This window comes from Staurois parvus, unplaced genomic scaffold (assembly GCF_062004578.1).
Source record: "Staurois parvus isolate SC_StPar_1 unplaced genomic scaffold, SC_StPar_1.0 ptg000662l, whole genome shotgun sequence".
NCBI classification, from domain to species: domain Eukaryota; kingdom Metazoa; phylum Chordata; class Amphibia; order Anura; family Ranidae; genus Staurois; species Staurois parvus.
In genome coordinates, this window is record NW_028318458.1 from 2,659,838 (window position 1) to 2,685,214 (window position 25,377).

The 25,377-nt window shown below is 41.3% G+C and overlaps 1 protein-coding gene across 1 annotated transcript in view; it reads left to right on the forward strand.

Annotated features, from left to right (window-relative positions):
* LOC149448712 (adhesion G protein-coupled receptor E3-like) overlaps positions 1-25,377 on the forward strand; it is a 128,966-nt gene that overhangs the window by 49,629 nt on the left and 53,960 nt on the right. Inside the window, exons 2-12 of the mRNA XM_089651739.1 lie at positions 92-127; positions 3,064-3,243; positions 11,203-11,295; positions 13,012-13,163; positions 13,422-13,524; positions 13,980-14,044; positions 16,360-16,443; positions 18,835-19,003; positions 20,820-20,933; positions 21,162-21,322; positions 24,447-24,614. Of these exons, the coding sequence (XP_089507865.1) occupies positions 92-127; positions 3,064-3,243; positions 11,203-11,295; positions 13,012-13,163; positions 13,422-13,524; positions 13,980-14,044; positions 16,360-16,443; positions 18,835-19,003; positions 20,820-20,933; positions 21,162-21,322; positions 24,447-24,614 (1,325 nt within the window). The remainder of the gene's footprint in view (positions 1-91; positions 128-3,063; positions 3,244-11,202; positions 11,296-13,011; positions 13,164-13,421; positions 13,525-13,979; positions 14,045-16,359; positions 16,444-18,834; positions 19,004-20,819; positions 20,934-21,161; positions 21,323-24,446; positions 24,615-25,377) is intronic.

The window sequence follows — 25,377 nt, forward strand, 5'->3', positions numbered from 1 at the left end:
CATACAACATCAAAGATTTCACAGGAACAGGACACAAAATACAATGTAACATTTTGTATTATATTAACCTTTTACTTCTCTGTCTCCTCAGGGGCCTGTGTTACAATTCTCTGGATTTGTGTGACAGGTGAGTTACATACATGCTTTTGAGATGGTGCTAATCATTCCATGCTCTATGATCAGGACCATGTTAACGCACACTTCATCTTTTTAAAGCCTCTAACAGTCAATAGTACATACCTTAAAAGAGAAGTAAAATACCATATGGACCGTAAATAAACTAAGTGCAATACAGTAGGCAATAGATAAGTATTAATATTACTATACATGTAATAAATAAATAATAATAACATTCAGTCCCAATTTCATGCGAATAAAGTGCCCAGGTGTGGAATCCTTAATGGTGAGCTTCATACAAAATGACAGATGCTCCACTGTGCTAACTAAAAATTCATGTTGCAGCATCATATTTCCCCCTAAAAAAGTCTGAGGAAGGTCTGAATTCCTGTGACCTGTTCAGCTCAGTGACATAAAAAATACTGAAGCCTTTGAAAAAGTAGGAGATCCATAAAGTTAGCATTTTCAAAAGTACAACTTGGCAATTAAGGCCTTTTTATATTTCCTGTAAGCATTAATGTGCACTTTCATGTTCTATTTCAAATTCCTCTTTATGCAATGAAATAATGCCTTAGACCCAGGATTTCCAGACTGTAAGGTCACCTGCTGACTTGGCACCATCCATGAGCAGCTTAAATCTTCTTTAAGACACAGTAGTTGAATACAATGCAATTTAATTTCACACATTTGCAATACAGAAGATTTTTTTTTTGAAGTGAAGAAACAGGGAGAGTCTACTAACTAGCACTTAACAGGAGGGGAGAGACCAAAATCACATTGTAAACAAGTTGCCCTGGACCAGAACCGCTACTAGATGTCAGCATATTACAGAACAATAATAGCCTGATGCAGTTCAATACTACATAGAATGAATACAAATAAGTGGGACCGAACATTTCGCGCTAACAATGCTTTCTGTTTTAATAACGGTTAGGGGAAATTTGGGATTGTTAGTTATTCTTGGTGCTGAAAATGTTAATAGGTGAAAACCGATATTATTTGCACATAAAATATGTTTTTTTTTTATTTTGCACATTTTTTTAATGCTGAAAAGAAATGTAAAAATTAATTTAAAAAAACTTTACATAGCAAAGGTAAAAATAGCAAAAAAAATCATCAGAAAAAAAATACCTAAAGGAGGAAGGAGTTAATTATTACTTATTAGGGTTGACTGCCGCTTAATAGTCACTTACAAGTCAACTTGTAAGGTTTCTTTAACTGATGTAATTTACAGTTTAAAGGTCACATCTTTGATCTATAGCTGAATGAAATAGTAAATACAATGTAACAATAAACTGTTACATTGTATTACTATATGACATTTGCAGATTATATGCAACAGTCATGTTACACAGGAGCAATTAGATTTTGACAGCTGCTACTCCTATGTAAAAACATAGCAATTCCAGGCTGTCATTTTGATAGCAAGTAATTTCGGGTAATAGTGACAGGGGTTCAGTGACAGAATGAGAGGGGCTGAACTTAGGAGATATACCATAAAAACCTTGCTGTGTAAAATCCTCAAATAGTTAAAGCTCTTTTCCTACTTGTTAAAGTGTTACTAAACCCAGGACCCTGCATTCACTATATCTGGTCTCCCTGGACCCTGCATTCACTATATCTGATCTCCCCGGACCCTGCATTCACTATATCCGGTCTCCCCGGACCCTGCATTCACTATATCTGGTCTCCCAGGACCCTGCATCCACTATATCTGGTCTCCCCGGACCCTGCATCCACTATATCTGGTCTCCCAGGACCCTGCATCCACTATATCTGGTCTCCCAGGACCCTGCATCCACTATATCTGGTCTCCCAGGACCCTGCATCCACTATATCCGGTCTCCCCGGACCCTGCATTCACTATATCTGGTCTCCCCAGACCCTGCATTCACTATATTCGGTCTCCCCGGACCCTGCATTCACTATATTCGGTCTCCCCGGACCCTGCATTCACTATATCTGGTCTCCCACAGTACACAGAACATGGAAATGCAATTATTTTAGTAAATATAAACTGCTAAATACCTTTTCAGCAGTTAGAGCAGTCCTGTGACTTCTATCAGTGTCCAGCAGAGCACCAGTTAAAACTTGTAGGAGGAGTTCTCCCCTGATTGTCCTATGAGGCTGCATGACCCCTGATGCAGGGTCCTGGGAGACCAGATATAGTGAATGCAGGGTCTGGGGAGACCAGATATAGTGAATGCAGGGTCCTGGGAGACCGGATATAGTGAATGCAGGGTCCTGGGAGACCGGATATAGTGAATGCAGGGTCCTGGGAGACCAGATATAGTGAATGCAGGGTCCTGGGAGACCAGATATAGTGGATACAGGGTCCTGGGAGACCAGATATAGTGGATACAGGGTCCTGGGAGACCAGATATAGTGGATGCAGGGTCCTGGGAGACCAGATATAGTGGATGCAGGGTCCTGGGAGACCAGATATAGTGGATGCAGGGTCCTGGGAGACCAGATATAGTGGATGCAGGGTCCTGGGAGACCAGATATAGTGAATGTAGGGTCTGGGGAGACCAGATATAGTGAATGCAGGGGGTCTGGGTCTTTAGTAATACTTTAACAGCATACACATGGTTTTTTGAGATATTTACTGGCACATTTTCCACTCTGTTAAATACCGCACAATCATCTTTTTTTTTTCAGTGAATTGGACATTTTTTACCACATGATAATTTTGCAAATGAGTCATGTGACCATGTTATCACATGCTATAATCTTTAGTGAATTGACTCCAATATATCTAAAATGAACCAAAAATCATTAGACTTTCAATTTCAATTATGTTATGCAAAATTCAACAAGCACAATGGATGCAGGCGGAATATGCTGTAAGTGGTGACCTGACTCTTCAACAGACAGTACATAAGGAAAGTATTCAGTGTGTTGTATTGTAAGTCATTCATCACTTCTTTCTCTTCGGTATTGTAGGAATTCGGTACCTACCTGACAAAGCTCTTCATTTTACCAAGTGCTTCCCAACTTCAGATGACTGCCCTAGTAATTCTTCTTGTGTGGAAACCAAGAATGGATACTACTGTGCATGTGATAAGGGATTCTACAATGACAAAGACCGACTGACAATCACATACCCTGGAGGACAGTGTACTGGTAATGTACTACAATCTGTAAACTGATGGCTTGCATTTGGAGAGGAATTCAACTGGTTTAAAGCAGAACTATAGGAAAAACGTTTTTTTTTTTCATTTTGGATAGAGTAAGGGAGGGTTATAACCCTGACAGTTTATTTTTTGCCATCTGTGTTCCAATATTTTCAAATTATAAAGGAATTCCCTGGTGAACCCCAGGTCACCAGAGCTAGTGCCCCCATTGGAAAATGTCCCCTCTATTACTTTTCTGGGGACAACCAAATGATAATGGTAAACAGGACACAGACCGCAATATAAACCTAATAGGCGCTTTAATCCCTCTCCACCAGGGGCGGACTGACCATTTGGAAACTCGGGCACTGCCCGAGGGCCCAGAGTCAGTAGGGAGCCCCAAGAGATGCCCCTGGTACCTTTTTTCATAGGCTTTTTTGAGTTTGGGCAGGGACACAGGGGCCCCATGATCCCCTATTGCCCGGGGGCCCCATGAGTTGTCAGTCCGCCCCTGCTCTCCACTCTATCCAAAACAACAAAAAAAAGTTTTGCCTTTAGTTATATTTTACGTTTAAATGTTTTTAAGCTGAAAGTATAACTAAAGGCAATAGTCAAGTAAAAGAACATCCCAAATTTTGGTGAGAACAAAGGACGTCCGATCGGCTGAACTCCAAACAATCCACTTTATTGAACCAGGATAAAACCAATACAAACAGTGGAAATACAGTGGGGGACTGGCAGGTAAACGCGTTTCACACTAAGGGCAGCGCTTATTTGTTACCCCTAAATTACCCCTGGTAATGAATAAGTGCTGTCTTTAGCATGAAATGCATTTACCTGCCAGTCCCCCACTGTATTTCTACTGTCTGTATTGGTTTTATCCTGGTTCAATAAAGTGGATTGTTTGGAGTGCAGCCAATCGGACTTCCTTTGTTCTCATCTATGCAGCACACGAGCTGGGCTAGCACCTACCGGAGGAGTTGTGCTTGGAAACTGGGAGTCTCTCTACCTTGAACAACGGTAAACATATATTCCAAATTTTGGTTTGTCCCCATAAAAGTGATAGTAGGGAAATCATCCAATGGGGTCACTAGTTCTGGTCCCCAAGGGATTCCCTTAACTTGCAGGGATTATATCTCAATTCCTTTTTTGGCATGGACAGGAAGTAAAGGAAAATCTCCCCAACAGAAAGCAAAAAGTAAACTGACAGGAATTATAACCCTCCCCTACTTTATCCAAAATGAACAAAATGCCTATAGTTCTGCTTGAAGTTTTATATATTTTTTATTGTACTTATAATCAATTAGCAGAAATGTGCACATTCCAGAACAAGGCAAGGTAGGGGTGGTAAAAGTCTGGAAGAGGGAGGGAAATTTGTATATAAATTGTACTTGTTTATCTACAGTCTTCTCTTCTTTACATCCATTCATAAAACTCCAGAATTTATAAAGCTTGTCTGAAAAGGGGGTAGAGAGCTGAAATTGCACACTGTAGAGCTCTGAGAGCTCTTTGGAGGGAAGAGACGCACCCCCTTCACAAAGCAGACCAGAATAGAGCTGAGGCTGCCATTCTGCTGAAGCTCCCTCCCGTGTCACCATTTTTCTCTTGGTGTCAGGTAACCTTGTCAGAAGGGTTTCATGCTGATAGCAGAGGAACGAGGCAGCAGGCAGAAATGACACTTAGTGCTCTGGATAGAGACAAGTACACACAATAGACGGATATACTTTGTTCATATTTCATGTCTGAGGTTCACAATATTTTCTTGTTGGTATTTTTTTTAAATAAAATAATGAAAATGTTATACTTACCTGCCCTGTGCAATAGCTTGCACAAAGCATTCCCAATCCTCCTCTTCTCAGGGCCTCCACCTGAGCTCCTGGCTCCTTCTCTTTGGCGACTGCCCACATAGGAGGCTGCTTCCTATAGTGACACTTGTACGGGCTGCATCCAGAGACATCAGCTCCCATGTCATACGTTTTGATTGACAGCAGCAGGATCCAATAGCTCCCACTGCTATCAATCTATCCTGTGGAGAGGAATAAAAAGGATAGCCACTGCTCTCGTGCACATCGCTGGATCAAGATTGGGCTCAGGTAAGTATATGGGGGGGCTTTGGAGGGAGCTGGATACAGAAGTATTTTCACATTCATGTATAGAATGGATGATGGTAATACAACTTCAGCCTTTAGAATCACTTTAAGGAGAACCATTCAGGAATGGGCAGTTCTGTCGAACTGGCTGAATACACACAGACTGACTGTTGGCCTATTGAACCTGTTGATACACACAATATTCGCATTGTGTGTACTTAAGGGTTCAATCACCAATATAAATACTAAGGGAGACAAGGGACATCCCTTTCTCCTACCTTTGTAAATAATCAGTGGTTTCGATTTAAAGATTTTCTTGTTTCCCGGTGGGATATAAAAGCTTCTCTTACTCCTCCTGTCCAGTACCACTGGAATTGGTAGTAGTGGTTTAGAGGGCAAGAAGTAGCACGTTTCCTGTGAGCAGATCCAGAAGCAGCACCTAATGATCTGGACATGATATGAGCACTGCTGAAGTGTGGTTGTAAAGCTGACTGGTTGCAGATCAAACATAGAAACATGTAGAAGTTGGATTGTAATCAGGGATGAGAAGGCTTCCGCAACAGCAGGAGGGGTACCGGTTCAGTAGGCAGAGCCATAGTCAAAGTCCAGGCCAAGGTTAAGATCAAATGGGCAGCTAAGGTAACAAGTTATCACACAAAAGTAAAGTTGAGATCTCAAGCCAGGCTCAGCAATACTAGGTACAGGTCCAAAAAAAAGTTAGGAGAAAAGCTGGAATGTGCATGGAAGATCAGAAGTGCAGGTCAGGTCACAGGGATAGCTCAGGAACTTCTCTAGACAATTCTGAACTTTAAATCGGCTGTTTTTACCAGTGCTAATACTGAACAGGCATGCTTCACTCAGTTTCATCACACTTTCAGGGCACAGAGTAATTCAAAAGACTTTCTTACAAAGGATTACATGTTATCAGGAAAACCGCATACATATGAGCAGGTGCAGAATCACCATGGGCATTACTCATACCCAATGTGTGGATGCATGAGCATGCACAGGCCCCTAGCTGGCTATTTCAATGGGTCCTTGTCTTTTTGTCTACTACATGCCCTGTGTAACGTTCTACCGTTTCCAGCATTTGATCCTCAGCTGTGGACCTGCTCCTGACCTTGCCTGAATGCCACCTGCACTGACCCTTGACCTGTCCGTGGATTACACTTTTGCCTGCTCCCTCTGATTATCTGCCTACCGTTACAGACCCCCGCCTGACTCCTGACTACTCTTCTGCCTGCCATCTGCACCTGATCTGTGTGCTAGCTACTAACCTGGACTGCCTGCCTCTGCTTGTGGACTTTTCTTCTGTATCTGTGCCTGCTAACCTGTGCCTGACTCCAATGGTGTATTTAGGTCTTGTGCTGCCCTAGGCAACACAAAAATTGGACCCCCCTTGACAAACACCAGCCCTACCCCCCCCGCGCGGAGAGAGCCTGACAGCGATCACGATCAACAACACCCCTGCCGCATCCCCCCCCCACCCGAGAGAGCCTTCCACAAACACACACACCCCCCCCCGGCGAAAGACAGAGACACTTACCTTCACAGCTCTGGACATCCCTGGGAGCAACAATCAGCCTCTGCATACTTCAAGCAGCCCTCAGCTTCTCTCGCATCCCACCTGGTCCCCATGCTGCATATATTCTTTCTTCCAGGGGGGCAGTGCTGCCCCCCTAAAAAAATGCCACCCTAGGTAAATGCCTTGTTTGCCTTGTGGTAAATACACCCCTGCCTGACAAACTGTCCAGTCTACCTGCCAGTGATCATCTGGTCTGTCATCCCTGCTGCCTCTGGGATGTACAGCCAGTTTATCATCACCCGCCAACAGAAGAGTTATCAGGCACTCATGCCACTCTGTGCCTTGTCACTCCCATTACCTTAAATAAATACCAAATGGACCACACATAAGCCATGCAAATAATAGAAACTTAGTGACAATAAGTAAATAACTTGCGACATTCAATAAACATTTATTATACTGGTAATAATAATTCAGTCCCAGTATGTGAGACTAAAGTGCAAAGTGCTCAATTCTTGATTCTTAACTCCGTATATAGTGACTGGTGCTCCACTGTGCTCAGACCAGTTCCCCACATGGACTTGCACTCACCGTCATCCCATGACCACCTATCTCTAGGATGGTCATTTGTGCTTTTGGGACTATCCCAGTATGCATCTTTGCTAATGTTAACTGGTGTTCCTTCAAAGGGGCTATGTCAATGCCAAAATTCCTCCTCTCCTCCACAGACTATAAATGCAAGTATTCAGCATATGAATAAAAACAAAAATGGACATCCCATAGTTTAAAACCGTTACCACTTTTACCCTCCTGGCGGTATTCCTGAGTGTAGCTCGGGGTTAACTTTCAGTACCAGAAGCGGTAACCCTGAGCTACACTTGAGAATACACTGCAGCGTTGCTCCGGGATCCCTTCTGCACTTACCTTGTCCTGCGCTCCCGCGGTGTCCTCCCTGCAGTCTCCCCGGCTATCTCCTCCGGCCGATGCTGGCATCTGTCTTCCGGGTTCTGTTCCCTGCAAGCGTCGGGACGTACGGGGGACGGAACCAGTGGGAAATTCAAAAATGTAAAAATTTGACATTCACTCAATACACTAAAATCTGATAGTATAACATTCCTGTATCAAACCATTTCACATACATTTTGTCCCGAGTGCTTTGTCCTGTGCCCTGCCTGCATTTTTACTGTTCTTTCTGCCTGGAAACTGAGAAACGTCCATGGCATCCAAAAAGCGTTCCTTTAGGTCAAAAGCGGTTTTAGATCAGCTAGAGAACAGCGATAGTAAATTAGAATTACTTGCAGAATTGAGTGATAATGATTCATGGGGGAAATTCATCATCAGACACTGAAAACGATTTTCCGACTTTGCTCAGTGATGTGTGAACTTGGCGCTATATTTCAAATTTCAGTGTTTTTGGTTTGATTATATTATTGAATTAAATGTATTATTATATTATTATTTTTTATGATTATTTATTATATTATAATTTTTGATTTTGTGTTTCAAATTTTATCATACCCGGGATGTTTACTAGACTCTTGTTTGGACAGATTTCAGTGAGTTATTCATATTACAGGCCTACAGTAAAAAAACAGCATATTTCCATTGAAAACAATGTACTGCTTTGAGCACAGAAACACTGACATATGAGACCACTAGGGAGGTTAATGGTGGGGACATACTGTAAAAATACAACTCACAAAAGAAGTGCCTATATCCTGGCACTTGGTGTATTCAGCCTTGTTGCTTGTAAAGGGAAGAAAATGGCTGCCGCTATGGTGGTTAAGCCTCTAGACAACATGTGTTCCAAAGGGCGGAAGTAACGTCGGCAGAAGTTGTAACATCAAACCTCGACGTGTTTCGATCAATGGACCATCACCACTTCCTGATGATGATCCACTGATCGAAACGCATTGAGGTTTGATGGTGCAACTTTCGCCGACGTCACTTCCGCCGTTAGGAACGCATGCTGTCTAGAGGCTACTTGATATTATTGATTTTATTCATAGGCGCAGCAGACTTTTTTTCATTTCTCACTTCCGTTACCTTACCAGGGCTCCAGAGGCTGATGTGTAAGGGAAGCCTACCTCTGCACATCGGGCTCCACTGCCAGGTACATGACACATATACAGTATATAGCCAGGATTGCTTGGATAGGCACCATCATCCCTCAAAATAACAGAAACCAGAACACTTTTGCTACAAATATGAGACTTGAAAGGTGCCTAAAAAGTTATATATATATATATATATATATATATATATATATCATGCTAGTAAATTTAATCTATTTATTATAAAATCAGTAAAACATATGGCAAAATTTGCCTAACAACACATATGTTTTGTGTATACAGACATACAATACATTGTGATGATATATGAAGATCCTTCACATATGTTTTCACAGCACATCATTATTCATCCCCTCCACTTAACAGAACTTGGCTCCTTGATGTAAAGTACAGTCTGACCAGGGGAAGTAACACGATAAATCACAAAGCATTTCCTGGGTCTTCAACCCACCTTCTTCAGGTTTAGTGAAACTGTAAATGACAGTCAATATACAGTACATTCAGAAAATACCATGTGTACATTATTTTTTACACAATATCCTATACCTTTTACTTATTAATTGTCCATGGTTGGAATTTGGAGCCATCCGCCATGTTGGTCCCCAGGCTCCTGATTTCAACCTTGGACAATAGTTCCTAGGCAAAATTTGCCACATGTTTTAATGATTTTATAATCAATGGATGATTTTTAACAGTATGGTATATGTATTGCGTTATTAGGCACCTGTAAAGTCTTATATTTGTAGCAAATGTTTCTGGTTTCTTACAAAGGCATGAAAAGGATGACTTTGAGTTCATACCATTCACTTTGCATATGAAAAAGGCAGACCTTTTCACTTCCTCATTATTTCACCACTTTTCCTTACTGCATTGTGATCAGTGTAAAATCTATTTTGTTCATGAACTTGTCTCCCTTATTACATTACTTTTCTTATGGGTGCCAGCTGCGTTCCTGGATGTATTGTGAAAACAAAATCTGTGTGAAATAAGGAGCAAATGTCAAATAGGATCAGAGGATGTACAGACATGTCAGCCTTCTCTTCTTCCCTATTGAGTAAAAGACAGTCAATGATAAAGCTAAGTAAAGTTGAGGATTTCTGAAGTTTAGATGTGACCCTCATGTTTTTCCTGACACCATAAGGAAGCTGAAGAACAGCAGAAGCCAGGAATTAAAGTAGTGCCAGGATAATGCCATCTAGAGCCCAGTGCAAACATGCCAAATTGTGCCCCCCCCCAAAAAAAATGTATTAACATATTGTGTCCCAAAAAAGTGTGAGCACTATTCTGCAGGATTACCCCATAAACTCCCCTTCCTCCCAATACAAATCTGTCCATCTGCTGCAATCCCGCATTTCCAGCATAAATATGTGCCCCCCCTAATCCCTAAAGCTCACATACTCTCTTAACATATGTCTCCAGCACAAATCCTCTACCCCTCAAATGCCCCCCCCCCAAAAAAAAATCCAGCACAGATCCCCCCGTTCCAAAATCCCCCTCTCAACACAAATTCCTCTCCCTCAATCCACCATCCTAACACAAATTTCCCCTTCTAGCACAAATCCCCCAATCATCCCTACTAGCACATATACCCCCAAAAAATATCCCTTCCTATCACAAATCCCCTCTCCCACTCTCTACCATATCACCTTTCCTAGCACAACCCCCAAATCCCCCCTCCTAGCACAAATCTTCTTCCCCACCCTTCCAAAACAAATCCCCCTCAAATCACCACTCCTAGCACACCTCCCCTATTTCCCCTCCTACCACAATTCTAAGCCCCTGCCACCCACCAAATCCTCCTCTCAACACAAACCTCCCCCCCCCCAATCTCCTTGTGGTGCCCCTCCACCTCACATAATACCACAGTGCCTGGGCATCTCCTGCCCATGCCTTGTTCCAGCCCTGACTAGAAACACATTCTCGACACAAACTACAAGAATTCAGCTTATGTCTGTCTTTGAGGGGAAGGTGCCGGGTCAGCCTGGAGAGCAAGAAGGATGTGCTGCTGGTAGTGAGATTTGGCCTATGGTAAGGGCAGGCAAGAGTAAGCCCCGTGTCCTCAGTGCAGCAGTCCTGGCAAACAGGCATGCTGCAAGAGTCTTGTTATATGTTAGAAGGGGCTACAGTTAGACACATCCATGGGATGCAATTAAAGTCATTTGTATGTACGGCCAAAAGCTTCACTTTCTGTATGAGTGAAGAGTCACACAAGTCACTATATTTATTACTACACCACTGAATCCATCACATTGACCTTTTATATTTCTTTAAACTACCAGAACTCTGTACTAGAGAAGGAAGCAGCTCTCTGTGTGTCTGCAACTCTGGATTCATTAGGAAGAAAAATGATAAAGACCTTTTTTATTGCACAGGTAAGATATTGCTATACTGAGAGCATGGATTTCTCTGAGCTCAAAGGCCTGACTGAGCTTAAATAATTTTCTGAATTGATAGTGCTTGAGTAGCTTAAAGTGATTCCAAAGGTATATTTTTTAAACAAAATAATGTAAATGTTATACTTACCTGCAATAGTTTGCACAAAGCATTCCCAAACCTCCTCTTCTCAGGACCCCTGCCTGAGCTCCTGGCTCCTTCTCTTTGGTGAGTGCCCACATAGGAGGCTGCTTCCTATGGTGACACTCATGCAGGCTGTGCCCATAGACATCAGCTCCCTGGTCATAGGTTTTTATTGTCAGCAGTGGGAGCCAATAGCTCCTGCTGCTATCAATCTGTCCTGTGGGGAAGGAGAAAAAGAATAGCCACTGCTCTTGTGCACATCGCTGGATCAAGATTGGGCTCAGGTAAGGGGGGGCTTTGGGGGAAGCTGGATACAGAAATGTGGTTTCACCTTCATGCATAGAATGGGCGAAGGTACAAAAACTTCAGCCTTTAGAACCACTTTAAGGAGAATGGAAGACCGGCTGCCATACACACAGGCCAAATGTTGGCCTATTGAACCGGCTGACACCACCCAATATTCGCACTGTGTGTACGGGACTTAAGGGTTCAATCACCAATATAAATACTAAGGGAGGCATCCCTTTCTCATACCTTTGTAAATAATCAGTGGTTTCGATTTAAAGCTTTTGATTTAAATTTGAGCTATGGGTGTATCATACAACATCTTAAAAGTACAATTTCGGAAGACTAGAGATATTCTAATGCTAAAATATCAAATGCTCTATGTAAGTCCATAGATAAAAGCAAAGCTCGTTAGTGAGGGTATGAGTCACAACTGGAATGAACCACTGAAATGAGATTTATTGCACATCTCGCTTTATCTGGTGCATATCTATTGCAAACAAGTCCTTCGAGATCTTTATGGATATATTGTTCAAGAAAGGAATTCTTACACACTGCCAAAGTTTTTGTCATGACCTTAAGATATAGGTCTAAAGATAGCAACATCCAATACGTCTATACCTGGTTTGGGGTTTACATTGATGAAGGCTGGGTTTCTAGCTGTTCAAACAGGTTAAGAGTCGATAACTCTGCATATTTTTAATAATAGCAGTTATAAAAGCCACCTTGGCCTGAGAAAGAAAAAAACACTTTATTCTTCTTGGTGAACATTGTCCACGGGACCGAAAGTTAGTTGTCACCTGAACATAGGGGAAAGTTTCCATTGGGGACCAGGTGCGGACTGACAACTCATGGGGCCCCCAGGCAATAGGGGATCATGGGGCCCCTGTGTCCTTGCCCTAACTCAAAAAAGCCTATGAAAAAGGTACCGGGCATCTCATGGGGCCCCCTACTGACCCCGGGCCCTCGAGCAGTGCCCGAGTTTCCAAATGGTCAGTCCGCCCCTGCTGGGGACACTGGTGACCACTGTTTCAGAAGGTATTCCCATCACTTCGGAGAGATTTCATCTCAATTCTTGTTGTGTTGAAAGGACAGAAAGTTAAGTATGATCTCCCCAGTGGTACACAGATGGCAATAAAACATTAGAAAGGTAGAAACTGTTGCTTTCTCTATCCGTGAGAAAAAAGCTTTGACTTTAAATTTACTTTGCTGACCCATATATGCTACTTCATTTTCTTAATGACACTACTTGAAAATGTTCACAGAAACATTTTGTTTTCATACAGATAAATGTACAGATAATAGGGATTGTCCTGGAATTGCTAACTGTCATGGCCAAACTTGTTATTGTCCAGATGAACAATGTAATTCCGAATATTTACCAAAGTGCATCAAATGGATAAGATTGGACGAGGAGTGCACAGGTAAACAAGTTACAGTAAATTACATGTAAAGGGTAACAGTAAATGTTTATTTTTAGTAGATAGATGTTGTTTCCTGTCAATGAGGATGGAGAAGGGTTTAAAGGAATCAAAATACCCATCACTACTATACCATGAGGAAAAGTATCTATTACAATGACACTCCCACTAATGAAAATGATACAAATACTCTATGTATAACTCTTGGTGTTGTCAGTTAAGGAAATTGTTACCTGTTTAAAATCTATTTCTCAGCTTCCAACAACGACACTGAGCAACCAACACAGATTACACCAAGTGTGGAAATCAGTAAAACAATAATACCAACCACATATTGGAGAACCTCAACTGTCCCAATACCACAAACATCACAGCCAGGTGAGTGGTTCACTAGGACTTAAAAGGCCACTATACATAGATGATATATTTAATTACTTTCTTTTTTATAGACATATGTGTTTGTAATATCAATGGATAAATATCCCCCAAGCACATAGTGCCAGTAGACATCAGCATTCCAGCTCATTCCAAGTCATTGGCATTCCAGGTCACCTCAAGGATGTATACTAGGGCTTAGTTAAGGACCATGTGAAGCCAGTCAAGTTAATCCCACCACACTCATCAAGCTATGTCTTATGGAGCTGGATTTTTGTACTGAAAAGAGCCTTCCCCACCACAAGGATGGAAGTGTGCAATTATCTAAAATGTCTTTCTATGCTGCAACTTTACCAGCACCCTTCAATGAAAACAGTTGGTCTCAATAATTTGGAGGTATGGCCACATACTTTTGGCACAATAGTGTAGGTTAAATGTATCCTCTTATATTTTTCCAGAGGACAAGAGATGTGAACCACGGTATAGCAAGGAGCTGGAGGATTGCAAGCAATCCAAGAGTCAGGTGTGTATTACTGCTAAATAATTCTGTGATGTAATATTGAAGGCTGGAGATGCTGTGTCTTCTATTCTTGCTTTGCAGATCTGGTGCCAGTGAGGGCTGGATTTAGATCAGCAGAGGCTGTAGCAGTGCTAGGACTCCTTTAGCACTCAAGGCAAAAATGCCAAAGTACTACCCCCCCATCCCATGAGTAAACTACCTCAGGAGCATAAAGTGCAGATCTTGCTTTTTATTGTGCCCCCTCTCCAACTGAAGCACCCAAGGGAACTGTCCCATCAACCTATTCCAGCCTTGCCCTACCTGTAGGTATACAACCTTTGGCTTGCAAAGCAACACCCCTCTGCTAGAGTATGTCTGTCAACATGTTTACTGGCTAGAGGGATGAACTGATGAGCATGCTGCTGCTCCTTTACCATCCAATCATCAAGCTATAGGTGGGGTTGTGACACTGTTTTGTCAATTGTTTGGGGGTCACCTCCTTCTATGTAGCGTGGCTGAGATGTATGAGTCACGGTATCTTGAAACATTTGCCAGGTAGTGCAACTCACATATATATGTAACTGCATATTTGTGAGCTTTTCCTGGAATTCTGTTTTCAGTCAAAAAAAATAAACTATTGACATGTCTGATATTTCTAATTGTCTGAGCTCCTTGTCTACAAAAAAATGTAGTAATAAAAAAGAAGTCTAAAAATTGGGAACCTGAAAAGATTTTGGTGGAAAGGATTTGGTCAGGGGTTTACATAATATTTATGTAGACTTTGCAGTTGCACAATTGCCTACCATTAGCTAAGGGCTCATTTATACTATTGGTGAGTCTAGCAAGAGATGGGATCTGGGTGGTGTTTAATATCAGTTCCTAGTGGTATATTAGACAATGCGTGAGTTCAAAATATCAGAAAGGCTTCTTTTTGCCTGCATGCATCTATCAATTTATCTATCTATATAGAGTGAAGTATTTGTACTTCAGCAGTAACTAAATAGGGGACTCAGGAATAAGTCATATACAGTACATGAGCCGTTTGATGACTTTGTCTGCCACTGGGTGTAGTATTGTCTTGTTCATTGGTAATTCAAAATTATTTGTCAGCTGATCAACAGTATATATATTCTGATTAAAGCCAAACTCCAGCTAGGTATAACCCCCAATAAGCAGAACTCCTCCTCTATCCCAATAGTCTTCATACTGCTGCTTTCGGACCTGATGTAGCCTTTGCTTGCCTTTATCCTGCCCTTGGGCACTATTATTCCCACTAATGCAAAGCACTATTCCTCACACTGACACCAAAGATGAAGCATAATTCTTCTGACACCAACGATGGGGCAATCATCCTTGCACTGACACTAACAATGGGGCATTATTCCTCCAACTAATACCAATGATGGGGCATTGTTTACTCTTACAGATGTTGGGGCATTTTCTAATCCCACTTTCCACAGTCTGACCCCCTAAAGTTGGAAGGAAAGTAAACTGGCCCTTTGTTTAGAAAGATTGGAGACCCCTGCACTAGCTAATAGCCCCATTGATTTAAAGAAAAACAATCTAAATGACCCAAATATTCACCTGAATTCATGGTCATGTGACAGGACCTGTCATAAATCGTCTCTCTCTTGTTTGGGTGCCAGTGTCTGTACTTAGTGACATGGACACTTCCAACAGGGTCCATCAACGAGGTGCTCAAAAGGACATGTACAAGAGCCCGCTGACTAGGATACTGCATGTTGTCTTCTGCATCTGTCAGCTGATCAATAGCGTTTCTGATTAAAGCAAAAGTCTGGCCAGGGATTCCTCTCATTAAACAGAACTCTCCCTCTAGCTAATCATCCCATTAATTAAAAAACCCAAGGTCTACATGGTCCAAATACTTCTCAGAATTCATAGTCAAGTGATAGGCTGTGTACCAAGTATTCTTTAGGTGCTCCTGTCACACTGCTTAGGCACTTCCATTTGGGTCTATCAGCAGGGTTCTTACAGGGTCCTAGAAACTCCAGTGGCACCATGATGAAGAAAAAAAACAGTCGGTGGTGGGCTTGGACTCCACTGGTGCATCATCAGTCTTTGCTCCTGGAGGACTGGGGCGGGGGGATACACGATGGCCCAAGTGGTGTAGGAATGGTATTTTTTAAACTGTAAATAATTGGAAATTGGATGGGTGTGCAACAAATATGCCTTGAGATGGACTTTAATGGAAAGACTGCAGAACAGAAAAGTGATCTAATGGCCACAGCAGCCAGTTATAATTTCTTTCCACAAGTAAACTGAAAACCTTTGTCTTATTGTGCAACAATGTGAATGCTATATTGTCTCTTTTACTGCAGGATGTGTTTTGCTCTTTGTTGAGGGAGAACTCTCGCATTCAAGAACAAGCTTGTCAAACCACTGATACCAACATTTCCGTGGAGGTAACTAAAGAGCTGTTTCATTTTAACATGTAGCTGCGCAGAGTCCTATATCTAAAGTATTAAACCTGCCAGGAAAGAAAAACACGGCTGCCATTTCTGGCCTCTACTTCTGAAAATGTTAGTGGACTGGCTAGATGCTTTTTCTTTAGTACTTTGATCTGCTTACGGGAAGCAAGTATTTATTTAAGGACTTTTCTTACTAAGTTTTACCTTACTGAACCACATAGTTGTCCCTGATCTCAAAGTATTAATGTTAGCAGGTGAGGCAGGCTACTTGCATTTTCAGAAAGAGATCAGCAAAAGCAGCCCTTATATTTCCATCAAGGCAGGTTTACTTTAAAATTGAATTGCCACTTAGACATTATTTTAACTTTCAGACTAATTCCTGTGTTCTGTGTTCTTGTGGAGTTTCTTGAATCCCAGGTCCAGAACAGGCACAGGGCTTCAACTATTCTTCAAGTAGAGAATAAGCCCTGCTCAGGGCCGGATTTCTATTACTGGTTGTCTGAACACTTAGACACTCAGAAGAGATGGCTTGTCATGGAGTTCGTTAGGACCTTTGTGTTGCCAAGGGCAATATAGAACAACAGGCAGGACATATTTGGCAGAGTAGTGTAAGTCTTTAGAGCATGGTTTCTCATCTAGGGTTCCTCCAGGGGTTGCTAGGGGTTCCTTGAACAATGAGCAAGTTCTGCCTCTCAGATAAGTTCCTATTAGTGATGAGTATCAGAGTATGCGGTAAGATACTGCACAGCTACTAAAAACATTCTTTATTGTTTCAGCTGTCAGCTGAATGTAAAAAAGAATTGCCGACATTGCCCTGCAATTAAACTTTAAAAAAAAAAAAAAAAGGCGTGGGGTCCCCCCCATCCATACCAAGCCCTTCGGGTCTGGTATGGATTTTGAGAGGAACCCCTAACACCAAATTAAAAAAAATGTAGTGGGGGTCGCCCCCAAAATTCATACCCATACCAGACCCTTATCTGAGCATGCAGTCTGTTAGGTCAGGAAAGGGGGGGATGAGTGAGCGCCCCCCCCTTCTGAACCATAACAGGTCACTTGCCTTCAACATGGAGGGTGCTTTGGGGCAGGGGTGCTCCCCCCCAAAGCACCTTGTCCCCAGGGCCTCTTCCCCACAACTGTAGCTGGTAGTTGTGGGGGGCTTATTGGAATCTGGAAGCCTCCTTTAACAAGGGGGCCCCCAGATCCCAGCCCCTCCATGTGAATGAGTATGGGGTATATAGTACCACTACCCATTCACAAAAAAAAAAGTGTAGTGGAAAAATGACAGGAGGCAGTGTTTGACAAGTCCTTTATTAAAAACATAAATTTAAAAAATGTCTCCTGAAGTAGATCCAAAGTGAATCAGGATGCCCGCTGCCACCACAACCCGTAAAAAGAAATAAAACTACTCCGTGCTCGAAGCTGGCTCCCGCCGTTTGGGATGACAGTTCTTAAATAGTGTGATGTGATCATGCCCGTGCCATTCATGTGTTCAGTGAACACACGAATGGCCAATGTTCAAGTAGAACTAACGTTTGACTTGAGCATACAGCCCATCAGTAGTTCCTACTAACACCATTGATCTTTTTAGCTATCTGTAAAGGGGAATTCTCTTCAATAACCACAAGTGTAAGGAACATTCTTCCCAATGACTATCACACTAATGTATTTTGAGTTGTAGATATAGTAATTTTTAAAGGGGTTCCCTGAGACTTGAATGTTATTTCAAGGGTTCCTCTGTGTTAAAAAGGTTGAGTAAGGCTGCTTCAAAGCAAATTAAAGAGAGTCAGTGTATCAGTGTCAGTAAATTGATGGCCAAGTTCGGTGCAGACAAATAAGTGTCCAGGTTCCAGACTGGCAAACAGTCCAGTGACAGCCAAGAACTGAGGTAACAGACTGATAATCGGGAATAGCTCAAACAAGCTGAATACAAACACAGTCCAAACAATATACAGGACATAAATGAAAGCAAGCCAAACAGAATTCAAGATGAACTTCTGTCCAAGAATGAGCAAATTGACAAAACTCATTGATCAGGCATGGGCTTGAATCTGTGGCCTCACTTTGAAGGTCACTAATGAGGACAGGTGTGGATAGCACAGAACAAAGATGCAGTGCTGAGTCAAAATGCTGAGTAGTATGGCTTTAGTTGTATTTATGTCTCCCAGCTATGTGAATGGTTCCGTGTTCAGCTTAAGCTTCAGGGGGTAACTTTTAACAGAAACAAATTATGAGAAACTTTTTTTATATGAGCTGACACTAATCTGTCCAGTACTTTTAGTATTGTCATTGGTCTTGCTTTGGGAAAGGAGGTGTTGTCCAGATGATGGAAATTTTTTCCAGTACTTATTCTGAGTGTCTTTCATACTTTGTCTTTTATTTTCATAGCAAATAGCCCAGGAATTTGCTAATGTTCTCAATCATGCTGGCTTAACCAACTTGAGCACCTCAGAGCGACGGTTAGTTGTCACTTCCATAGTTACTAGTGTGGAGAACTCGCTGTTGGAAAAGTTCTCCAAAGATCTACAGAACCATAACATCAGTACTCCAGAGCTAGGTGAGTGGGCAAGTACAATTACTTCCAAGGTTTGATTAACTAGCTTCTGAGATGGAGATGAAGTGGAAGGATGAAGTTTACATTTTCATTGTCATTTGAGAAAGTTTTTTGGAATTGAGTGTGAGGATTTGAAGTTGTATAAATAATCCATTCAGTAAAGAATGTTTTAAAATTTCTGTTTAACATTAAGGGGAATATGTAGTGGAGTTGTGTACATTTTTGTTCTGGTCAGGGCTTAAGTATATTTTTTCTAGTCTTAAAAAAAATTGCAGGTTGAAATGTTGTACTTTTCACACAGGAAACAGGTCTCCAAGCTCTACTTATCTGTTCTGTTGAAAGTCAATTGTTTACAGGGCTCAGTAGCACAAGCTATAGTTACACAGAAAAGTGAAGGAGTCAGAGCCAGAGCTTCCCCTTATTCCTTCTCCCTTCAGGCAACCCTGTGGCTGTTTTCCGGTTATTGCTTTCAGGTTCCAGTTTCTCTTGCATTCTGAGCCCCTTGTTATCCACAATATAATTCTTTTTATAGCATATTGTCTCTGGACACTATCATCACAGTTCCCTGGCTCACAGTTTTGAGACAAACTCTCAAAAATTTAATTGCACTTGTACTTTAATAAATATTAAGGAGTCCTGCAGATGCTTAGCCCTGCCCACTAAGTCCCGCCCCACTCCAATCTACGACCATTTCTTTCACTCCCAATAGAACATATACTAGTATATCTCACTTTGTTCTCTATCTTCCTCCAATCTTCTCTATGCGGCCTCTCTTTTTCTTTCCCATATCCATGGTCAACTCACCCTCTACCTCTCCTCTAATCCCCAATCCATGATCCTCTGATTTCTGCTGTCTCTCTATCTTTGTTCCCCAGGCAGCTCCCACCCTACGCTTTCTGCCTCTCACAACGTACCATGGTCAGCTGTTGCTCCTCTCTGCCTTCCACCCTCATCATGATCATCTTTTACTCTGCCTAAATATTGCCTCCCCACTGCACAACCAGTTACTATCCTGCCTCCGCTACCTCCCCTTCCTCCCCAAATGCATGCTCAGCTGCCACTCTGCCTTCTATTTCTTGACTTGTGGTCCAAAATCAGCTCCTGTTCCACCTCTGTTCCCACCTGCCTATGGTCAGTCAGCTCCATATCCCATACCCACCAGCTCCACAGTCAGCCTAAAGTGGTTGAAGTCCTCAGGCATGAAATATGAATAAAGCATATCCCTCTATAGTGTGTACTTGTCTCAATACAGAGCACTAAGTGTCATTTCTGTCAGCTGTCTTGCTACTCTGCTATCAGCATGAGTCACTTCCGATGTGTTTTCCTGCCACCAAGAGTGACAGTGGAGTGAGCTCCAGCACACGGCCTGTAATTGACAACCTCAGGTCTGTTCCTGTGTGCTGTGTGAAGGGGGTGTGTTCCTTTCCTCCAAACAGCTCTGGAGCTCTGATCCCTGCCCCCTGCTTTCTGAAAGCTCAGACAAGCTGTATAAATTCTGAACTTTGATCAGCTGTGGAGAAGAGAAAACTGCATATAAACAGGTACAACGTATGTAGGAGGATTTGTTTCATCTCTATGTATCACCTGAGGCTTGTCACTTCACTGAGTATACAGTATGTAAGGGTTTACAACCACTTTAAAGTCTTTTTACCTCTACGATCAAAACTAGTGACCTAGCACAATTCTCAGATTAATGTGTACTCAGCTAAAATATTGTCTGTTTGGCCAGTTATGTAAAGGAGCATATAACATCATACATGTATTGTCAGTTTTGTTTTTGAGTATACAATCTGTTTATGATCTGTTTTCTCTACTGCAGAGGTTCAGATGAAGATTTCTAAGGATGTATGTGGTAAAGGAGCCCCTTCCATAATTCTGACTGTGATGGAGAACACCATGAGGGTGCCATGCACACATGTGCCTGGGAATACTGGTGAGTACAGCTTTCTTTTAAAAAGGCAAAAATGTGTGGTGCAGGAACTTACAGTAGTCATCCAGCAACCTTCTTTTATTAGTTTGACACCAAACTACTATGGTGGTTGCTGTGGACTTCTGTACATCATCGATGGTCTATAGTATATGGCACGCCCTGGTAGTGGTTCTCTTAGTGAACAGATGGTAGTTTCCTGTCTTTATTGCATGTACTTATTTTTTTATTGAGATGGAGCAATCCTAATCTCCTATAAAGGACTTGGGGAAATAGGAGAAAGTGACCATGAAGATAAAGAGGAGATCAATTCCCCCATAATAAGTGGAGCCATCACCAACCCCAATACAATCAACTTGGACCCTCCAGTGGCCTTTCACCTGAAACAGCTAAAGGTTGGTACAAGTATGTCTGCACAGTGTATGCACTGGCCATTACAGAAAGATTTGACCTGGGCAGGATGATTCACAGAACTTAGATATCCATTATTCTGCCAAAACTACCCCTTCTCCCAGCAGTCAGCCAGTTCTACAGGCATACAGACATATATTGCTATGGTTACATGGAGATCAGATATATGTCCTAGAAATGTGCATGACGGAAACATTAGTTTCATTGTTTCTGATTCTTTTTTTAAGTCATTTATTTTGTTTCGTCATATTTGTTATGTTAGAATGATTCGTTTTTGAAATTCGTTTTGTATATTTGGATTTGTTTCGTATACTCGGCATTTTCAAGTCGATTGGAAATTCAAATTTCAAAAGATGGCTATATTTGCTCTATTCTATTCTGTTTTTTTTCTACTCTATTCTGTTTTATTCTATTCCATTGTTTTTTATTCCAGTCTTTTATTTCTGTTCTGTTCTATCCTATTCTGTGTTATTCTATGCTATTATTTTATATTCTATTTTATTCTACTCTAAGCCTAAGTAGGAATCATCATCTTATTCAACTTTTATACCTTGCTGTACTTCTTGCAATATGTTTCCATTTCAAATTCATTTTCAAATTCGTATAATTTGTTTTATTATAATTTAAGTCATATTCATTGAAATTCGTTGCTATTGTGCTTTGGAAATTCGGATACATCCGAATCTCCGAATAATGAAAATTTAGTCTGAATTTAGATTGGTAACGAAACGCACATGTCTAGTATGTCCTGGAAACATTTTGGTGCAGTTCTGCCAGCATCAGCATCAATTTGTTTACTGGTAGTGTGGCATATGTTTATTTTGGCACTTCCCATTTTCACATTCAATACATTTTTAGAATTTTTGGAAGAATTTATTCAGAATACAGAGAAAAGTATGGAGATGTAACCAAAGCACAATTAGTTGCCAAGACTGCAGTAACCAGTAACTTGGGACCGCATTCAAGCCTAGCAGAGGCCTACTGGTCCATGAGTCAAGGAAACAACGTGACCGCAATGGCCTATAGTAATTGAGAAAAGGATGCAGCAACTGATAGCAAACTGGTGGTCGGAGTGTAAAAGTGGGTCCAGTATGGGAAATTTTCTATTTAGAAGAAGAGGCAATGGTCTAGACAATGGAGGATTTTTCCTTTATATAAGATTAGAGAAAGAATAAAGAGTAAGAAATCGAGGTAGTGGATGGCAAGAAGAATAAACGAAGAAGAGAGTAAAGAAAGTGGATATAAGAAGGGGGGGGGGATTAGGGGTAGGGGGAAAGGGGAGGGACATTGGGGCCATCTGAGAAGAGTCCCTGGGGCTCAACGTCTATAGACAAGTGTAACTTACTACTGGCAATGCATTTCATTGCAGTCTTGCAGATGTAAAATAAACACTATGATTACAGCCACTGTAGGCATCCACTTGGAGTTAGCACAACATATCATTTACAGTTAGACTTTGAAGATTTGCTCTTTAACAATCTGTAACTATTATAACATGTCTAAAGTAGGGAATGGTTAAAATCCCATCAAGGTTTTTTTTTTTCGTTTTTGCCATGTGTTTCCATTAGGGTCCTGGCCTGGATACACAAGAGAAAGTGAATTTATATACCTCTAAAGCAGCTTTTCCCAACTTTCTAACTCTGGAGGAAATCTTCAAAAAATTATTTAAGGGGTTCCCTGAGATGATTAAAAAAAAATATTTTTGTATTCTGTCATAAAAAAAATTTTGTAAGTTTAGTAACCTCTTCATTTTCGATATGAGACTAGCATAAAAAACGGCTCTAAAGGCTGGACATTTTTTATGTTAAAGTGATTCTTTGCCCTAGAAGCTTAAAATTAAAGTGTTACTAAACCCACAACAGTACAATCAGTCTGTATATGCTGCAAAGCATGCTTGTTATACTCACTGTGGAACCTAAGGGGTTAATGTCTGCTGATGCCACTTCCGGGTGGTGGAACACATGCCATTTCGGTGAGCGGAGTGGACAATGGCCATTTTCCCCTAACTTACAAGCTGACTATGCTAGGTGCTGGGTCTTAGGCATTGTATTATATGAGTGTATTTTTATCGCTATACAAAATAAATTTATCTAAATGGTTTTACGTTATGGGATCCTTCTTCTATCCTATTTATGACTGGTTATATTCCATGAGCTGCAAATTATCTGGAGCACAAAGAACGGTGGAGACCACATTGGGGAATGTCCCATAAGCGCTGTAGACCATACTAGAAATAGGTGGTCACCTTTACAGGGTGAGTGTCCATGTGAGGCACCTACAGCACTGTCAAGTGGAGCACTTTAATACAAGCATTAGAGCACTGGCATGTTTCTTTCACACTTTGGGACTATTTTTGTGGATTCTGTTGGACTTTTAAATTTACAGTATTCTTGTTGGATATCATTCATATTATTTTGCTGGGTAGGCATCTATTATGTTGTGACAAGCACGGTTCAGTTATCTAAATATTTTCAGTATACTGTGTTAAAGTAACACATTATAGAACTGCAGCGGTCACAGTATTGGTTTTTCACTGTATTTAAAGGTTTTTCATATATATTAATTTTTATTATATAGCCCAGGCGCAGAGCCACAACTATACACAGTTTACCTTGGGTAGTAGACTGAAGTTCTTTTATCCCAAGCTGCTGGCCCTGTGATGACCATTCCTTTTATCCTGCAGTGGGGACATCAGAAGCTAATGCCCTTAGAGTACCCTGAGGCCGATATCAGTCTTCCCAGGGTACTTAGCAAGCCCATGTGTCCGTGCACTGAAGCCACTGTTATTCATCTCGCTGCCATTGTGTATCATGGCAGAACCCCTTAGGACTTCAAGAGACCCTAGGGTTCCACAGAATCCCGGTTGAGAAACCTTGTTCTGAAATGTGAGTTGTCTGATGACAACTGTAAAACGTTGAATTTCACATTGCTTTCTGTACTGCCAAGAAAGCACTGGCTGCCCAGATTGTTTTCCTTGTGAACCCATATGTCCAGTTATAGACCATGCCATCACTAAACTATGGGTATTTATTACAGGATATTTATTTCAGATTGCTATGACCATAAACAATGTACTTTTAAATCTCAACAATTTACATTCCCCTTCAGGCTGTTCCTCCTTCCTTCATCTTGCAATGTGTGTCCTGGGATATAAAGACAAGGGTTTGGTCACACCATGGATGTGAGACCAAGAAGTCAGACAAGGTGAACAGCACTCTCTGTGTCTGCAACCATCTGTCCACCTTTGCTGTCCTCATGGCACCTGGTGATGTCCAGGTAAGGAAAATTGTGATAATAATTTGTTAAAAAAAGTAATATGCTAGTGCTGTTTTGGCTAATGAATAAAATATACATACAGGTTAACATTTGTTAGAAATGCATTGAAGTATAATAATAACAACCTAAAATTGCCAAAGGTCTGCTTATACTTGTTATATAGAGATACTGTATGTCCTGGAAACATTGTTTCAGGACTTCTTTCCTATATTTAAAATCCTCAAGTGGTTAAAAATAAAATAATACTTTTCTCCTTTCATCTTTTATTCCAACACAGTGTTGCTGATCTTCTGCAGCCCCTTTGCAATCAATTCCTATCTACATGCATGTCAGCGATGTCGGCATGCCATTATTTAGTGTGTTTTTTCTGATGGTGACAATAGTGGATCATACCTACACACTGCATGTTGAAATTGCCACTTGTAGTCTCCATCTGACAGGGTGTTGTCACCCTATAAAAGGAAGTGCATGAACAAGGACATTCATGGCAGTATCACTAGGTATTATTTTAATGAAAGGGAATTCAAATATTCAAAATGACTTTCGAAATTACATAAACATATTAAAGATTACATGAGATTTTAATGGGTAGACACCTACTAACCGCATTGCTCTCACATCTGCAATAGACACCAATAACCTCCTCTCAAAGATCTCTGCAGGTCTTTTAATTAATTTACATGCAGAGAAATGAGTTCCAGAACAATGGCCACATACTAAATTAATGTTGCATGGGTGGTATGTACAAGGCAAAATATTATCG